Genomic DNA, 15850 nt, shown 5'->3' on the forward strand with positions numbered 1-15850 from the left:
CAGTTTAGTCGCTAATGAAGACGTTATTTTCGCCACCGAACTGGAAATAAACTTGATCCAACCAAACCCAAGCCCAGGCCTATCTGGCTAGTAATCTAGCTAACTTCCACTAAGCGCCGCAGATGGAAACTCTGATCTCCAGTGAGATATCTCCAACCTTCCAGGATTACTGAGAAGCCTGAGTGGACAAACGGTGGAGTAATTAAGGGTGGAAAAACACAGATATGAGTTTTATTATGTAGGTCTCAGGTTTGGATCATCTTAGGAGAGAATATTCCTTTTTAAAACACACACACACACACTTCTCATATCTGCGGCAGGAGGACAAGCCCAGGCTTGAGTGTAGAAGGAAAGAAACTACTGCAGTTCATTTCCACTTTACTTCAACTCCAACCTTCGTTCTCGGCTATGATGTCTTCTATGTTTACTTCCTGCACCTTTCATACAGCAACACCTAAACTAAAAACAAATGTATTCGTCATCAAGGAAGATCTCAGAAGTTGTGAGATTAGATCAGGGTTGTGTAAATTTAGAATTCGAGACGGTTGCAGAAAAACCTGACCTTCAGATCAGGTAGTTAGAAGACGATGCTCTAATGATAGACCTGGGGTTTCGTCAGAGACCAGGTATGAGGTCAAGGTCCAGAAAAATATCTCGTATCATGATTTTGTGTCACAAACGCAAAACAGGCTCCTTTCTTAGATGTTCCTTGTGGATACGACACTTGGTCAACATCTTTCTTGATACGTTTGCCGCTTTATTTATCTCGGATTTTCACATGGTGCGAATTCACATGCCTGATTTGGGAAGGTGATAGCTCAGTGGACAAGATGTTGGATTTGTGTTTGGAAGGTCATAGGTTCAAATCCCAGCACTACCAAGCTGCCACTGCTGGGCTCTTGTACAAGGCCCTTAACCCTCAATCCCCCGTTCTCTAGCGTTCCCCTGCAAACAATTGTAGGTGAGTAGACCGCCAGAAAACTGGAGACCAAAAAGGTTTCACCAACAAAGCTGTTCTACGATGTCTGACACCTTAAAGTACAACGTGTTCGTGATCGCAATGCGAGTTTGTCTCAACAGCACTTTCGGTCAGCTCAAGGTGAAGGTCTTGAGAAGATATGAACACAAAGTGAAGTTAAATCAGTGCTCCTCCCGTGATAGAAGAGTAGAACAGTATTTCGAGGTTGTAGATCTCATATCTGATTACGTTTTCGCGTTTTCAGATTTAGAGATGAATATTACAAGCATGTGTTATTGCATCATAAATGTAGGAGCCAATCATGTTTGAGTATGCAAATTAGGGTCATGCTGTACCAGCTATAGTTTGATCATCATTATAGGTTTTAATCACATTCTTGGTTTGATTCTCATCACTCTATGGGTTTGATCTCGAGGTCGACCCATTAATCTTAAGATGTTTGCCATTTTTAAATTAATTAGCATTTTACCGATTTACGCTGCAAATTAGGACGCCGCATCTGATCCAACAAACCGCGCGTGTACGTTTTACACTTGTGTGAGAGAACATAACTCTCTCATACCAGCAGGTGGCGATCATTAGTGACGTATTCGTGTAGCTTTTTTAAATGTCTTTTAATTTGCATTGACAAAAGCAAGAATAGAACAAGCGTATTCCGTGTTTTTCTCGTGCGCTTGTGGCTAATGAGCCAATCAGAGTCCTTTTTCTCACCGCCGATTCGACATGCAGCCGACGGCGTCCAACCAGAACCAATGATACTAAAGCGGAACCACACGACATTCCCAGACGGCCGACTGCAGCTTTGTGTGTCCTGGGCTTTGAGTTCTTATCCTTCATTCTTAATCAACCTTCTGTATTTCATAGGTTAAATACGATGCCTCTAAAGAGATAATGAGAATCAAATTTTAGGGAGAATGAAAGTAACATTTCGAGCTGAATTGTAAGCGAACCTTCACCCAGCTGTAGTTTAGGTTACAGGTCAGCACTAGTTGGAGTCTTGCGTTGTTTAATAAATGTTTCTTTCGAACTATTTTTTTTTTAACCCACATCGCTCTGTGGGTTTGATAGTAGCTCTGTGGGTTTGATAGTAGCTCTGTGGGTTTGATCGTGGGTTTGATAGTCGCTCTGTGGGTTTGATAGTCGCTCTGTGGGTTTGATAGTCGCTCTGTGGGGTTGTTAGTCGCTCTGTGGGTTTGATAGTTGCTCTGTGGGTTTGATAGTAGCTCTGTGGGTTTGATAGTAGCTCTGTGGGTTTGATCGTGGGTTTGATAGTCGCTCTGTGGGTTTGATAGTCGCTCTGTGGGTTTGTTAGTCGCTCTGTGGGTTTGATAGTTGCTCTGTGGGTTTGATAGTAGCTCTGTGGGTTTGATAGTAGCTCTGTGGGTTTGATAGTAGCTCTGTGGGTTTGATAGTAGCTCTGTGGGTTTGATCGTGGGTTTGATAGTCGCTCTGTGGGTTTGATAGTCGCTCTGTGGGTTTGATAGTCGCTCTGTGGGTTTGATAGTCGCTCTGTGGGGTTGTTAGTCGCTCGGTGGGGTTGATAGTCGATCTGTGGGTTTGATAGTCGCTCTGTGGGGTTGTTAGTCGCTCTGTGGGTTTGATAGTCGCTCTGTGGGTTTGATAGTCGCTCTGTGGGTTTGTTAGTCGCTCTGTGGGTTTGATAGTAGCTCTGTGGGTTTGATAGTAGCTCTGTGGGTTTGATAGTTGCTCTGTGGGTTTGATAGTAGCTCTGTGGGTTTGATCGTGGGTTTGATAGTCGCTCTGTGGGTTTGATAGTCGCTCTGTGGGTTTGATAGTCGCTCTGTGGGTTTGATAGTCGCTCTGTGGGTTTGTTAGTCGCTCTGTGGGTTTGATAGTAGCTCTGTGGGTTTGATAGTTGCTCTGTGGGTTTGATAGTAGCTCTGTGGGTTTGATCGTGGGTTTGATAGTCGCTCTGTGGGTTTGATAGTCGCTCTGTGGGTTTGATAGTCGCTCTGTGGGTTTGATAGTCGCTCTGTGGGTTTAATAGTCGCTCTGTGGGTTTGATAGTCGCTCTGTGGGTTTGATAGTCGCTCTGTGGGGTTGTTAGTCGCTCTGTGGGGTTGATAGTCGCTCGGTGGGGTTGATAGTCGATCGTTGATCGGGTTGATCGTCGCTCTGTGGGTTTGATTATTACTATACAGGGTGGTATGAAAAAAACAAAACTATCTGCCTTAGTGTTACAGATCTGCCCCAATTACTGATTTACTGTGAATCATGAGCATAACTAGCAGGGAAACATCCCAAATGAACCCGAAGGTGTCAGTACAGTTTTTTTTTTTTTTTTTTTTTTTTTTTTTTTTTTTTTTTTTTTTTTTAACCATGTATGGCCTTTGGCAGACGCCCTCATCCAGAGTGACTTACACTTATCTCATTTTTACTGAGCAGTTGCGGATTAAGGGCCCAGCGCTGACGGGGGCTGAGATTCAAACTGATGACCTTCTTATTCGAAGGCCACCAGCTTAACAAGTCACCTGTTTTGTCGGTCACCTGTAGGAATAGTGAACAGAAAAGTGTTTGTGATTTACGAACCCCAGTATGGACGAGTAGAAAAAAATCTATTGGGTGTAATATCATGATAATATAACAAACCCCGAGTTCACACACACACACACACACACACACACACACACACACACACACACACACACACACACACACACACACACATACACACATCTTTGTGTGGCATTTTTTTCTCTCTCTTTTTTTTTTTTGGCTCAGCTGTTTGCGATCGTTAAACGACGTTGTAATACTAAATCAGTTCAGTCGAGGTTCACACATTCAGCACATTCAGGTAACATTTTGAGGAAACACATGAAAGAAATGTGAGAAATCGGTATGGGGTTTTGACTTTGCACCTTTTTTTTCCCTCTCTCTAGAAAGAGCCATCCCTTTCCTGAGGGGCTCCACATGAATAATTTATTATACCGAGGCAAAGCAAGTTGCTAATCTACTCACTCTGAGCGCTATGTAAATGCCTGGTCCTCATCCAGAAGCTGTGATGTTTATTACCGAACAGTAGAAGAACCAGACATTTTTAAATATACCACCCTGTTTATTACGTGTCGTTCTGCGTTTAGAGTATCTGCTTCATGGGTGGTGATGGTGGTGTTCACCGACGCGAGCTTTTCGAAGGCGTTTGATTAGAGCGCTATCTCTGAGATTACAGGGTGAGGCGGTGTCTCTGTTTCTCCAAAGTCTGTTTATCGTCACATGGGGTGAAGCAGCTGCTCGTAGAAGTTTAGCGATTCGCTCAAAACAAGAACAAGCGCTTATGTTTGACGTCATAATCATTTCATAAACCCTCACACACTTCTTAATCAGACCACCCTCGAGTTCGAAATGATTACAGATCACCTACATGATGTGAGCAAAAGTATTGGGTTTTTGTGGTTTTTCCCCAAACTGTTGAAACCAGACTGTTGTCTACGGCGTCTCTGGGTGTCGTAGCAAATTTTGGATTTTGTTTCTACTGCCTTCGAGTTGCACCGAGTCAAACTACAGGACGTTTTTTTACACTGTACTTTCTGAGGAAATGGGCAGATTTCTCTTTTTTTTTTTCTCTCTTTCTCTCTATTACTGTATTTCTCTCTCTCTCTCTCTCTCTTTTTTTCTCTCTCTTTCTATACTCTATCTTTTAATTTGTCTTTCTATGTCTCAATCTCTCTCCTTTGTTTCTGTTGTCTTTATCTCTCTCTTTCTGTCTCTCTTGTTCTTGTTCCTTTGTCTTTTGCCTGTCTTTCTCTTTGTCTCTTTTCAGTATCTATATTTTTCTGTCTTTCTTCCTTTTTAAAAAAAAAAAATCTCTTTTCTTTTTGGCTCTCAATATTTTTTCCATCTTTTTCTTTCTCTCTCTTGTTTCTCTCAATAGCGCTCTCTTTCTGTCTCTCTTTTTCTTAATCTCTCTTTTTTTCCATCTCTCTATTTCTGTCTTTTTTGTCTTCCACTTTTTCTCTGTCTTTCTCTCTTTCTCTCAATTTGTCTTTGTTTTTCTTTCCCGTATGTTCAGATACAGTAGAACAAGAATAATATTGTTTATAAAAATAATATTAATTCTTGCAATAATACGAATAAAAAGACAAAACATACGCCAGTGTAGATCAAATGCACACACACACACAAAAAACAAAAATACAGTGAAGAAAATAAAATAAGATCCTCCTAGTGATAATGATTTGCTCAACCTTATGGGTTTGTTCTGTTAGTGTGAAACACACACACACACACACACACACACACACACACACACACTGGCAGGAAGTGGTAGCATTTTAACCGTGTTATCTCACAATAACACATGTACAGAGAGCGAGAGAGCTTCTGTCTGTCTGTCTGTCTGTCTGTGTGTGTGTGTGTGTGTGTGTGTGTGTGTGTGTGTGTGTGTGTGTGTGTGTGTGTGTGTGCTGCAACTCTACTAATAGTGAAGCTGTTGTAGTTAACGCCTGGTGCTGTTTTTCATTCTAGATCCATCTTGAGCCGTTTATTAAAATCACCGTATTCGCAACAGAAGTTCAACCAAATGCAGAAATGCTTCATGTAGCTCAGTAAGACCTGAACTACTTTCAGCCAATCACAACTCGGTACTCAGACAAATTACTTGCCTCGCTGTTTTGTTTAGTCCATTTGACTGCACACGGAGCCTTGTGTTTCTCCGTGGACTATTATTACTCACGCTCTGGACAGGTAAACAAAGGAGATGCTGCATAATGAAAAAATGAAGAAAACAGGGAGGGCCAAGGAGAAGTTTCATACAGAAGCCCATTTCCGCCATATTATTATTATTATTAACATATATATTTTTTTGCCTTATTCCGACCCTATTTTCTCGTAATTCTGGCTTGATTTCTGACTTAATTTCTCGTAATTCCGACTTGATTTCTGACTTTTTTCCTCAGTATTCCGCCTTTTTTTCCGTCAGCCTCTTTGTAGTACCATAAAGTTTTACGCATTGAAAATTAAATCCGCTACAATCAGTAAAATCACTTAATATCAAACAAAGCCTTTGATCCCTGGAGAGAACTTTGTCTATCATTCAGGTCTGGGGAAGACGAAAAAAGACAGACGGAGCAGAGGAGCCTTTTTTATACACCAACAGCTTTGAAATGTTGGATGGTCAGAAATGTTGAATGTTTATGAGAAATAAAGTCAGATTTGCGAGAAAAAAAAAGGCGGAGTTAGGTAAACTTTTTTTCAATGTGGCGGAAACGGGATTCCATAGGATTCAGGCCGAGGAAAGAGGCAAACATTTATTTTGATTTATATGTTTGTATTCGCATTTTGATTTAATATGGCAATTAAATGCACTAATATTTGGCTGTTTTTTTTTTTTTTTTTATAACTTAAACGTCCCAGTTTATGTGGTGGAGCGTCTGAGTCAAGCTGCTTCCTCTTCATGTTTGTCTCCAAGCTGCTTTACTGTAATTCTGTGCTTTCGGAGGAGCAGTGATCACCTTACGTTCTGAAAACTTCTATTGCAGCATTGAGGCGATAGCGAGTGATGGTGTTTCTCTTTTCTTGGTGCATGCTGCTGTTTTCTGCAAACAAACTTTGCTACGCAGAATAATCTGGAGTCATGTAATGACTTGGTAATGAGGACGAATCCCCAGCGTTCTCTCTGCAGCAGTGTAGCGAGCAGTGAACTGCCAACTCGGCACTTTACTTGTGCTACTGGAGCATGTGTGACGTCAGAATGTACTGATACTACAGGCTGGATTCACAGAGATTTTACACCTGAGTGTCTGACTGTTTTAATGGTTGAAACATGAACCCAGAGTAGAGCAGCAACAGTGAACTCCTTTATCAGTCAGTCTTGTTTGGATGGAGCATAAAAATTGGGGAGGTGGTAGCTGCCACTCAGCTGCCACTGCTGGATCCTTGAGCGAGGACCTTAACCCTTAGCTGTTCTACAGTGGAACTGAAATAAATGCACGTTGCTCTGGATAAGGGCGTCTGACAAATGCTGTAAATGTAAATCATACAAATCTTTTACTTTTTTATAAAGCTAGAAGCTGGTTACCTCACACTGACTCTCCTCACACTGACTCTCCTCACACTGAATTTACCTTATACTGACTTTCCTCTCACTGACTCTCCTCACACTGACTTTACCTTATACTGACTCTCCTCACACTGACTCTCCTCACACTGACTTTACCTTATACCGACTCTCCTCACACTGACTCTCCTCACACTGAATTTACCTTATACTGACTCTCCTCTCACTGACTCTCCTTACACTGACTTTACCTTATACTGACTCTCCTCACACTGACTTTACCTTATACTGACTCTCCTCACACTGACTTTACCTTATACTGACTCTCCTCACACTGACTTTACCTTATACTGACTCTCCTCTTACTGACTCTCCTCACACTGACTTTACCTTATACTGACTCTCCTCACACTGACTTTACCTTATACTGACTCTCCTCACACTGACTTTACCTTATACTGACTCTCCTCTCACTGACTCTCCTCACACTGACTTTACCTTATACTGACTCTCCTCTCACTGACTCTCCTTACACTGACTTTACCTTATACTGACTCTCCTCACACTGACTTTACCTTATACTGACTCTCCTCACACTGACTTTACCTTATACTGACTCTCCTCACACTGACTTTACCTTATACTGACTCTCCTCACACTGACTTTACCTTATACTGACTCTCCTCACACTGACTTTACCTTATACTGACTCTCCTCTCACTGACTCTCCTTACACCGACTTTACCTTATACTGACTCTCCTCACACTGACTTTACCTTATACTGACTCTCCTCACACTGACTTTACATTATACTGACTCTCCTCACACTGACTTTACCTTATACTGACTCTCCTCACACTGACTTTACCTTATACTGACTCTCCTCTTACTGACTCTCCTCACACTGACTTTACCTTATACTGACTCTCCTCACACTGACTTTACCTTATAATGACTCTCCTCTCACTGACTCTCCTCACACTGACTTTACCTTATACTGACTCTCCTCTCACTGACTCTCCTTACACTGACTTTACCTTATACTGACTCTCCTCACACTGACTTTACCTTATACTGACTCTCCTCACACTGACTTTACCTTATACTGACTCTCCTCACACTGACTTTACCTTATACTGACTCTCCTCTCACTGACTCTCCTTACACTGACTTTACCTTATACTGACTCTCCTCACACTGACTTTACCTTATACTGACTCTCCTCACACTGACTTTACCTTATACTGACTCTCCTCACACTGACTTTACCTTATACTGACTCTCCTCACACTAATTTTTTTCTTTACCAGTGAACCACCTCAGACTTACTTACTAACTTGCCTCACAGTGACTTACCTGATACTGAATTGCCTCATACTGAATTACCTTACCGTTAATCGCCTCACACTGACTCGCCTTACACTGACTTACCTCAAATAATTCTCATACTGACAACTGAACTCTCACACTGACCTAATGACTTACCTCATATTGAATTACCTCATACTGACCCACCTCACACTGACTTCCTCATATTGAATTACCTCATACTGACTAACTGAATTACCTCACACTGAATCATTTTACACTGTTATTTTTTACTGATTTGTTTCACATTAAATTACTTCACAATTATCTCACTGAATTTTCACACTGACCTGACTTACCTCAGTTACCTCACACTGAATTATTTCACAATGAATTGCCCGTTACCTCAGCGATTTACCTCAAACTGGATTATCATACACTCAACTACCGTACTTTGAATTAATTCCACAGTAAATTACCTCCCAAATAAATTAAAGATTTTATAATAAATCATCTCGTAGTTACCTCACACACTTACACACACACTGATTTACTGTACACCGAATTATTTCACACTGATTTACCTCACACTTATTGACCTCATACTGAATTAATCTCACAGGTACCTCAGACACTCTGAATAATCTGAATTACCAAGAACAAGAAAATTAGGTTACATTGAGCTGAAAACTCACTGAAACTGAAAAAGATCAAATTATGTTCGTGATTTACTGGTATAATGAGCTCCACTCATATGTGAAGGCTTTCCACTAGATTTTGGTGTAGCTGAGGATGGTTTGAGTTTATTCAGCTACAAGAGCATTAGCCAGATCAGATTCTGATATCAGGTAAGGAGGTCAACTTCACAGTTTATCCTGAGGGTGTTCATGGGGTTAAGGAGGTCAGTGCAGGACACTGGAGATGTTCCATCAAATGTCTTCATGGAGCTTGATTTTGGAGCACCATCTTGCTGGAAGAGTTTGGGTCTCTTTTAGGGAAATTCCACAATGTACAAAGTCTAGGTTTAAGGAAGAACCACATAAGTGTAATGGTCTACAGATTTTTATTAAATATTAGCACCTTCCCAATTAATCAACCTTCTCAATTTTGTGTGTAACACTTTTTCATGGTGCCAATAAAGTGCTTCATCGAGGTGTTTTGGAGTCCCCATTCTCTTATGGAGTCGATGACTCGAGTTTGCAGTGGTTTCAGTGTATTGCAATTTTGCAGAAGCGCCATGAACATTGTGGCGTAGAGAGAATCAATGGCTCTTGTCCACTCTTTTGTGTTCCACAATCCCTCCCACTTTCCTTTTTTCAAGCGCAGGTCAGAACTCGGCTCTACCACAAAAGCTCATTTGTCTGAACGCATCTGTTGTGCCTGTCTGACTATCAGCTGTACAAAGCCCAATGTCTCTTTTGACTCACCAACTTTTTTTTTTAATCTTTTTTTTTTTTTTTCCTCGTTTATTTTATTGTACTTTTTTGTACTCCGTATGTTTTGTTTGCACGAATACACTCATAGATAGGTTTGTTGTTGTTGAGAGAATGAAATGTAGAGTCATTCCACCACAGAATTACTGCATCAGGAGTGTAGGAGGTGAACAGGCATGCTTTGAGTGGTTCGCCGTCCAAACTCGAAGTTCTCCACCCACGCAACTGTTTTTTTTTTTCCTCCCCTCAGTTAGTCTCTAGTGTGAAAGAGCACTAGGTCGAATGTGGGATGTTCCCTAACCTGGAAGCGTGCACTTATCAGCCGTGGCGTGGCTCAGGAGAAGGAAGAGGAGGGCGTGCCGAGCTAATTCTTTCCACTTCCTCATTCATTTGTACACCACTCAGACACACACAGTGTTTGGAAACTCTGTAAACACAACTGCTAAAAACGTTATACGGGAGATCTTCTCGGTTTCCTAATAGCAGACGTTTTGTGAGAAGATCCAGTCGAATAATAATATTAATAATAATTAAAAAAAAACCAACAAAAAAAAGTTTTCTTAGTTTCTCTCTGCAGCAGTGTAGCGAGCAGTGAACTGCCACCTCGGCACTTTACTTGTGCTACTAGAGCACATGTGACGTCAGAATGTACTGATACTACAGGCTGGATTCACAGAGATTTTACACCCGAGTGTCTGACTGTTTTAATGGTTGAAACATGAACCCGGAGTAGAGCAGCAACAGTGAACTCCTTTATCAGTCAATCTTGTTTGGATGGTGTGTAAAAAATAGGGAGGTGATAGCTGCCACTGCTGGATCCTTGAGCAAGGACCTTAACCCTTAGCTGTTCTACTGTGGAACTGAGATAAATGCACGTTGCTCTGGATAAGGGCATAATAATAATAATAATAATAATAACAATAAAAAAAAAAGGTGGCTACTTTTTTCCCCGGAAGAAATATCGTCCTAGAAGTGATCCAAATAAACGATTAGTCCTCATAAGACCACGCGATGCCACTGATATAATGGTAATATATGAGGATCATAAAGGGCGACTCAATATTTCGACCTAGAAAATGTATTTCCTTTATTTTTAAAGATGAAACGCACAATAAGAACATAGAATGTGAACACGAATGTGAAACTAAAGATTATTTATTTATTTATTTATTTTTTAAATATGTGATTGTTAAAATGGAGAAAGAGAAAACAACTATTGAGAAAAAAAACAAACATACGATAAGTCGTATCCAACATCTGGTTTCTTTTCAATGGGCAGGTCAAATGCTCCAAACCTCATGTGTGGTATATGTGGACATACTGTAATTTCCAGACTATAAAGCGCACCCATATTTAAGCCGCACCCACTGAATTTTACAAATATTTTTATTTTTAACATAAATAAGCCGCACCTGTCTATAAGCCGCAAGTACACTAATGAACTTTACACAGGCTTTAACGAAAGACACGTTACACACGGTGTAACAGGTGAAATATGTTGTGGCTCCTTTAAGAACAGAGTGGTATTTTGGGAATAGCATGCCGCCGCATTTTTCCAGTATTACTGCGTGTGTGCAAGACCGAGGAATATGTCCTTATTATTTTCTGATGCTGATTTCTAAGTTTCTTTGACTAACCCATAACGCTGTTGCCAAGAAAAATTAAAAAGCATGAGTTTTGGAAACCTGTCTGTGCTCATGATTTGTGTTGTAACTGGAGTTAGTGAACTTGCCCTTCACCCAGACTCAACGCGTTACAACGGCTTGTATCTAAACAGTAGCCGACCAAGAAAGTCATTGTTCACTGTCTTCCTCCTTCCTCCTTGACAATTATTTCTCTCTGGAGTTTATCTTTTGGCATCATTTAAAAAACCTTTTTTTCTCCCGTAGCCGTGCAGCTCAGAACACAGGTGAGGTGCGTTTTCGTTCGGAAATTTCATTGGTCTAATGTTAGTAAAAGGTTCAGTTTTTTTGGCTTGAAGTTTGTGAAACCGGGAAAAACCCAGGAAAAACTCCTAAATTAGCCGCTTCGTTGTTTAAGCCTTGGGGTTTAAAACGTTGGGGAAAAAGTAGCGGCTTATAGTCCGAAAAATAGGGTAGCTAATTATCTAATGACTCAATGAAGCCCTCGAGATTGCTTCAGTACCGTTATTGGAATATACCCAGAATTGTTCTGACTTTTATACATACACACCCCCATAAGTCGGTCCTGCGAGAATATTTCTTAAACGAAACTGGTGTGTGGTGTACAAAAGGGTACACGGTGCTAGTGGTATGCACAGTGTCTGATTCTTGTGTTAGTTCAGTTCAATAATCTGCTTGTAAATCACGTTTTCATCGCATATATAATAAGTAATAAAGGTTGATCTGTAAATACATTGTTTGAACTTCGGGTCTTTCAGTCTTTGTTTTTGAAGCGTTTTTCTATTTGAATATGGATTTTTATTTTCATATTGAAAAGCATAGTCGGAATACGAGTTTATATTTTGAAAGCCCTGAAGCAGACCAGACGGCAAAAGCAGACGGAGGATGGGAAAAAAGTCACAGACTATTATTATTTTCTAAACGCAAGGTCAGCAAAAAAGTGTATCAAGGTCACGAGTGTATCGTAAGATGCATTAAAAACACATTTTGACACTCCTACGCTGTTTCTGCTCGAAACTCTGACACCCTAATAATCTCTTCATGTCCCTGAATCCCAATAACCTTCTTCAAGGCCGTTCCATTACTGTTTCTCACTCGATAGACCCTCGGAGGACTGCGATATCGAATTAGCAGTACGACTCGAGAGAAACTTGCACAAATGTGTTTTTTTTTTTTTTTTATATCAAAAGTAATTTCCTCTTCCAAGCGGAAGAATAGAAAATATACAATATGATACACTCCTGAATCTCTGGGTTTATTGTTTCTTCTCTGTGAGCAGCAGACGAAGGGACCAGACAAGCAGAAAATTGCCTGAACGTTGTCATGTGTTTATACACAGGGTCGGAGGAGTCTGTTTTCTAACCACAGCAAGTGGGAAATAATGCAAAACTGTCAGTCAGGGGATTTATAGAGTTTTCTGTCGCCCTTATGGTTCTTCGGTCCGGAATATACATTTCAAAATCCCTGATTTATATCAGTGATGAGCCAGAATTATTGGCACCTTTCATAACCAGAACTTTACCACCACATCATCCTCATCTTCATCGTGTGATGTTGATGTTCAAGTAAGCAACAGGGAATGGAGTCAGAACCGGACCTGTTATATGTTTTGAAGCTTCTCTTTCAGAAGTCGCAATAAAATAAATAAAAGGCATAACATTTAGGGAAAAATTTGGTTATATTGTTTTATTAAAAATTATGTTTTGGAGGAAAAAACAAATATTATACAGAGAAAATAATATATAAAAAAAATTTATTTAGAGGAAAAAAAAGATGCAATATTTTGAGAAATGCTAAATATTATTGTTGTTAAAAGTCAATGTTTAAAGAGATTCTGTATGTTGGAGAAAAAAAAAAAAGAAATTTGGCAAAAAGGATGCAACATACAGAGAAAAATAGTCAAAAAAAAAAAAAACATTCAAACCTTTACTGCTGAACAACTGTTTCATTGAAACGAACATAAACGCCGGGTTCCTGAGTTGTTCCAGTCATGCGTGTGTGTGTGTGTGTGTGTGTGTGTGTGTGTGTGTGTGTGTCAGGGGTGTCTCTAATGCCTCGTGTCTGTCTGCTGATCCTGCATGGAGATGTGTGGAGTTGTTTTGTGTGATATGAGCGTTTGCTCTTCACACTCGAACAATGACACTCTGTTTTTCTCTCGTTTCCTATTCTCCACCTGTTTTTATTTGTAAAGCAGAGCCCTGATGCAGATCCGTGTTCCTGCATATAGACTGTGTGTGTGTGTGTGTGTGTGTGTGTGTGTGTGTGTGTGTGTGTGTGTGTGTGTGTGTGTGTGTGTGTGTGTGTGTGTGTGTGTGTGTGTGTGTGTGTGTATGCTTTAGCGTGAGAGCATAAGGCTGCGTAGAGAATGCCAATAGGAATGTGTATGGTCTGGCCTTGGCATGTTGTACACTCCTACACACAGGATCATTCTCGAGAGCCATCATTCTTATGACCTTTTATATTTTTTACTTCAATTTACTTTGATTTATTTGTCTTTATAGAGCAATTTCGTCTCAAAGCAGCTCCACTGAGAGTTTTATCTCTGAGTGAGCCAGTGGTGACTGTGGCAAAGAAAAACTCCCGAGAAGGCGTGAGAAAGAAACCTTAAGAGGAACCAGAGTCAAATAGGAACCTCATCCTCGACACCAAATGTCCTTTCATTACAGTTCCATCATTGTTGACGTGTGCAGCGATTAAATACAAACTGTGGGCCATTGAAGCAGACAGTTGATAGTAATTGCGGACCAAATCCGTCCTCAAAGTTCTTGAGTTGCTCAGTAACTTCGTGGATCTTTAAGATGTTGATGTAGAACCATTCCACCACTGGAGTTTAAATGCAAGATTAGACATTTTCGTAGTGTTGTGTAGCGTATTTTAGAGTTGTGTAGTGTTATGTACTGTTGCCTGTTCTTTTGTAGTGTACTGTTGCTTAGTGTGATGTTGTGTAGTGTTAAGTTGTGTTGCGTATTGTTTTATACTGTACTGTTGTGTAGTGTGTTGTTGTGTAACGTATAATAATATGAATTTACTTCATAGTACATTTAATTTAATTTCAAAAGCCCTGTGTGTGTGTGTGTGTGTGTGTGTGTGTGTGTGTGTGTGTGTGTGTGTGTGTGTGTGGTGTGCACGCCTTTCATTCTAAATAATATTGACAGTAGCATAGGGACGTGTGTGCGTGCGCGGGTGCGTGCGTGTGTGTGTGTGTATTTGGCAGCTCTTAGCATTTACCTTACTAATAAATCCACACAAACACAACTCACTCGCCATGATGCAAAGTCTTTCCTGGCAACAGAAATAATTTCTCGTTTTTTTTTTTTTTTTTTTTTTTTTTTTTACCTTTTTACTCGTTTCTTGCGTCCCTCCTGCTGTTCTCTCTCTCTCTCTCTCTCTCTCTCTCTCTCTCTCTTTCTTTCTCGCTCTTTCTGGTCCCACACGCATGGCACAGAATCACTGCGAGGACAACAAATCAACAAGCTCTCATTCAACACCACTTTGTTCAGTCTGTGAGCTACACTGCCGGGCCAAAAGTATTGGGACAACCATCTCTATCTATCTCTCTCTTTCTGTTTCTCTGTCTTTCTCGCTTCATCTCTTGTCTCTCACTCTTTATCTGTCTCTCTGTTTTTGTCTTTATCTCTCTTTCACTCTGTCTATCTCTTTCTGTCTCTCTCTCTTTCCATTTTTGTCTCTCTGCCTACCTGTTTCTCCCTCCATCTCTTTTTCTCTCTCTCTCTCTCTCTCTCTCTCTCTCTCTGTCTCTCTCTCTCATTCTCTTTCAATCTCTGTCTATCTCTGTCTCTTTCTCTCTCTCTCGTGCTAGCTCTCTTTTTCTTTCACAGTCTCTCTTCCTGTCTATCTCTTTCTGTCTCTTTCTTTTTCTGTTTTTGTCTCTGTCTCTCCTTCCATCTCTTTTCTCTCTGTCTCTCTCTTTGTCTCTCTTATCTTTCACTCTTATTCTATATCTCTCTTGCACTCTCTTTTTTTACAATGTCTCTCTCTCTCTCTCTAATTGTCTGTCTGTCTGTCTTTCTTTCCCTCTCTCTTTTCCTCCTGCTTACACTCACTCTCTCCACCCACATTTCCGCCTGTCTTGTAAAAAGGAAAAAAGCCGGTGTCCGAGTGTTTCCTGTTTTCTACCCGTGCGACATCAGTAAAAGTACACATTAAAAGTGAATGTTCTCACTCTGGGACACGTGAGAAACGTGAGGGCAGCGTAACAAACACTCGGAGAAAACAGCTATCTTTCCTCTTCTGCATACGTTAACGTTTGTGCAGAATGTAGTGCATGAAGACCGCCAGCATTTGCTAATGTGAGCAGAGCAGGAGCTTTGTGGTGAGAACATCTCTGATGCTCTACTTTAATGCATCAAACATTGTGTGTAGTTGCTGCATTGTGTGTAGCAGCAGCTTCTTCAGGACATTTCCCAGGAAGGAACCGCATCGCCTCATCATGCCATTTGTTGGTCCTCT

The 15850-nt window shown here is 40.7% G+C and overlaps 2 protein-coding genes across 2 annotated transcripts in view; one reads left to right on the forward strand and one right to left on the reverse strand.

Annotated features, from left to right (window-relative positions):
• The window catches only part of adam10a (ADAM metallopeptidase domain 10a), a 60249-nt gene that overhangs the window by 740 nt on the left and 43659 nt on the right, over nt 1-15850 (forward strand). The window lies entirely within an intron of this gene.
• Nucleotides 1717-4378, reverse strand: LOC310730831 (uncharacterized protein). The gene is made up of 2 exons (XM_083550047.1): nt 3959-4378; nt 1717-3133 (listed from the first exon to the last, which is right to left on the reverse strand). The coding sequence occupies exons 1-2, from the start codon at nt 3987-3989 to the stop codon at nt 2007-2009; spliced, it is 1158 nt and encodes a 385-aa protein (XP_083406173.1). The 5' UTR covers nt 3990-4378; the 3' UTR covers nt 1717-2006.

Source organism: Silurus aristotelis (genome assembly GCF_946808225.1).
Source record: "Silurus aristotelis genome assembly, chromosome: 9".
Lineage (NCBI taxonomy): Eukaryota > Metazoa > Chordata > Actinopteri > Siluriformes > Siluridae > Silurus > Silurus aristotelis.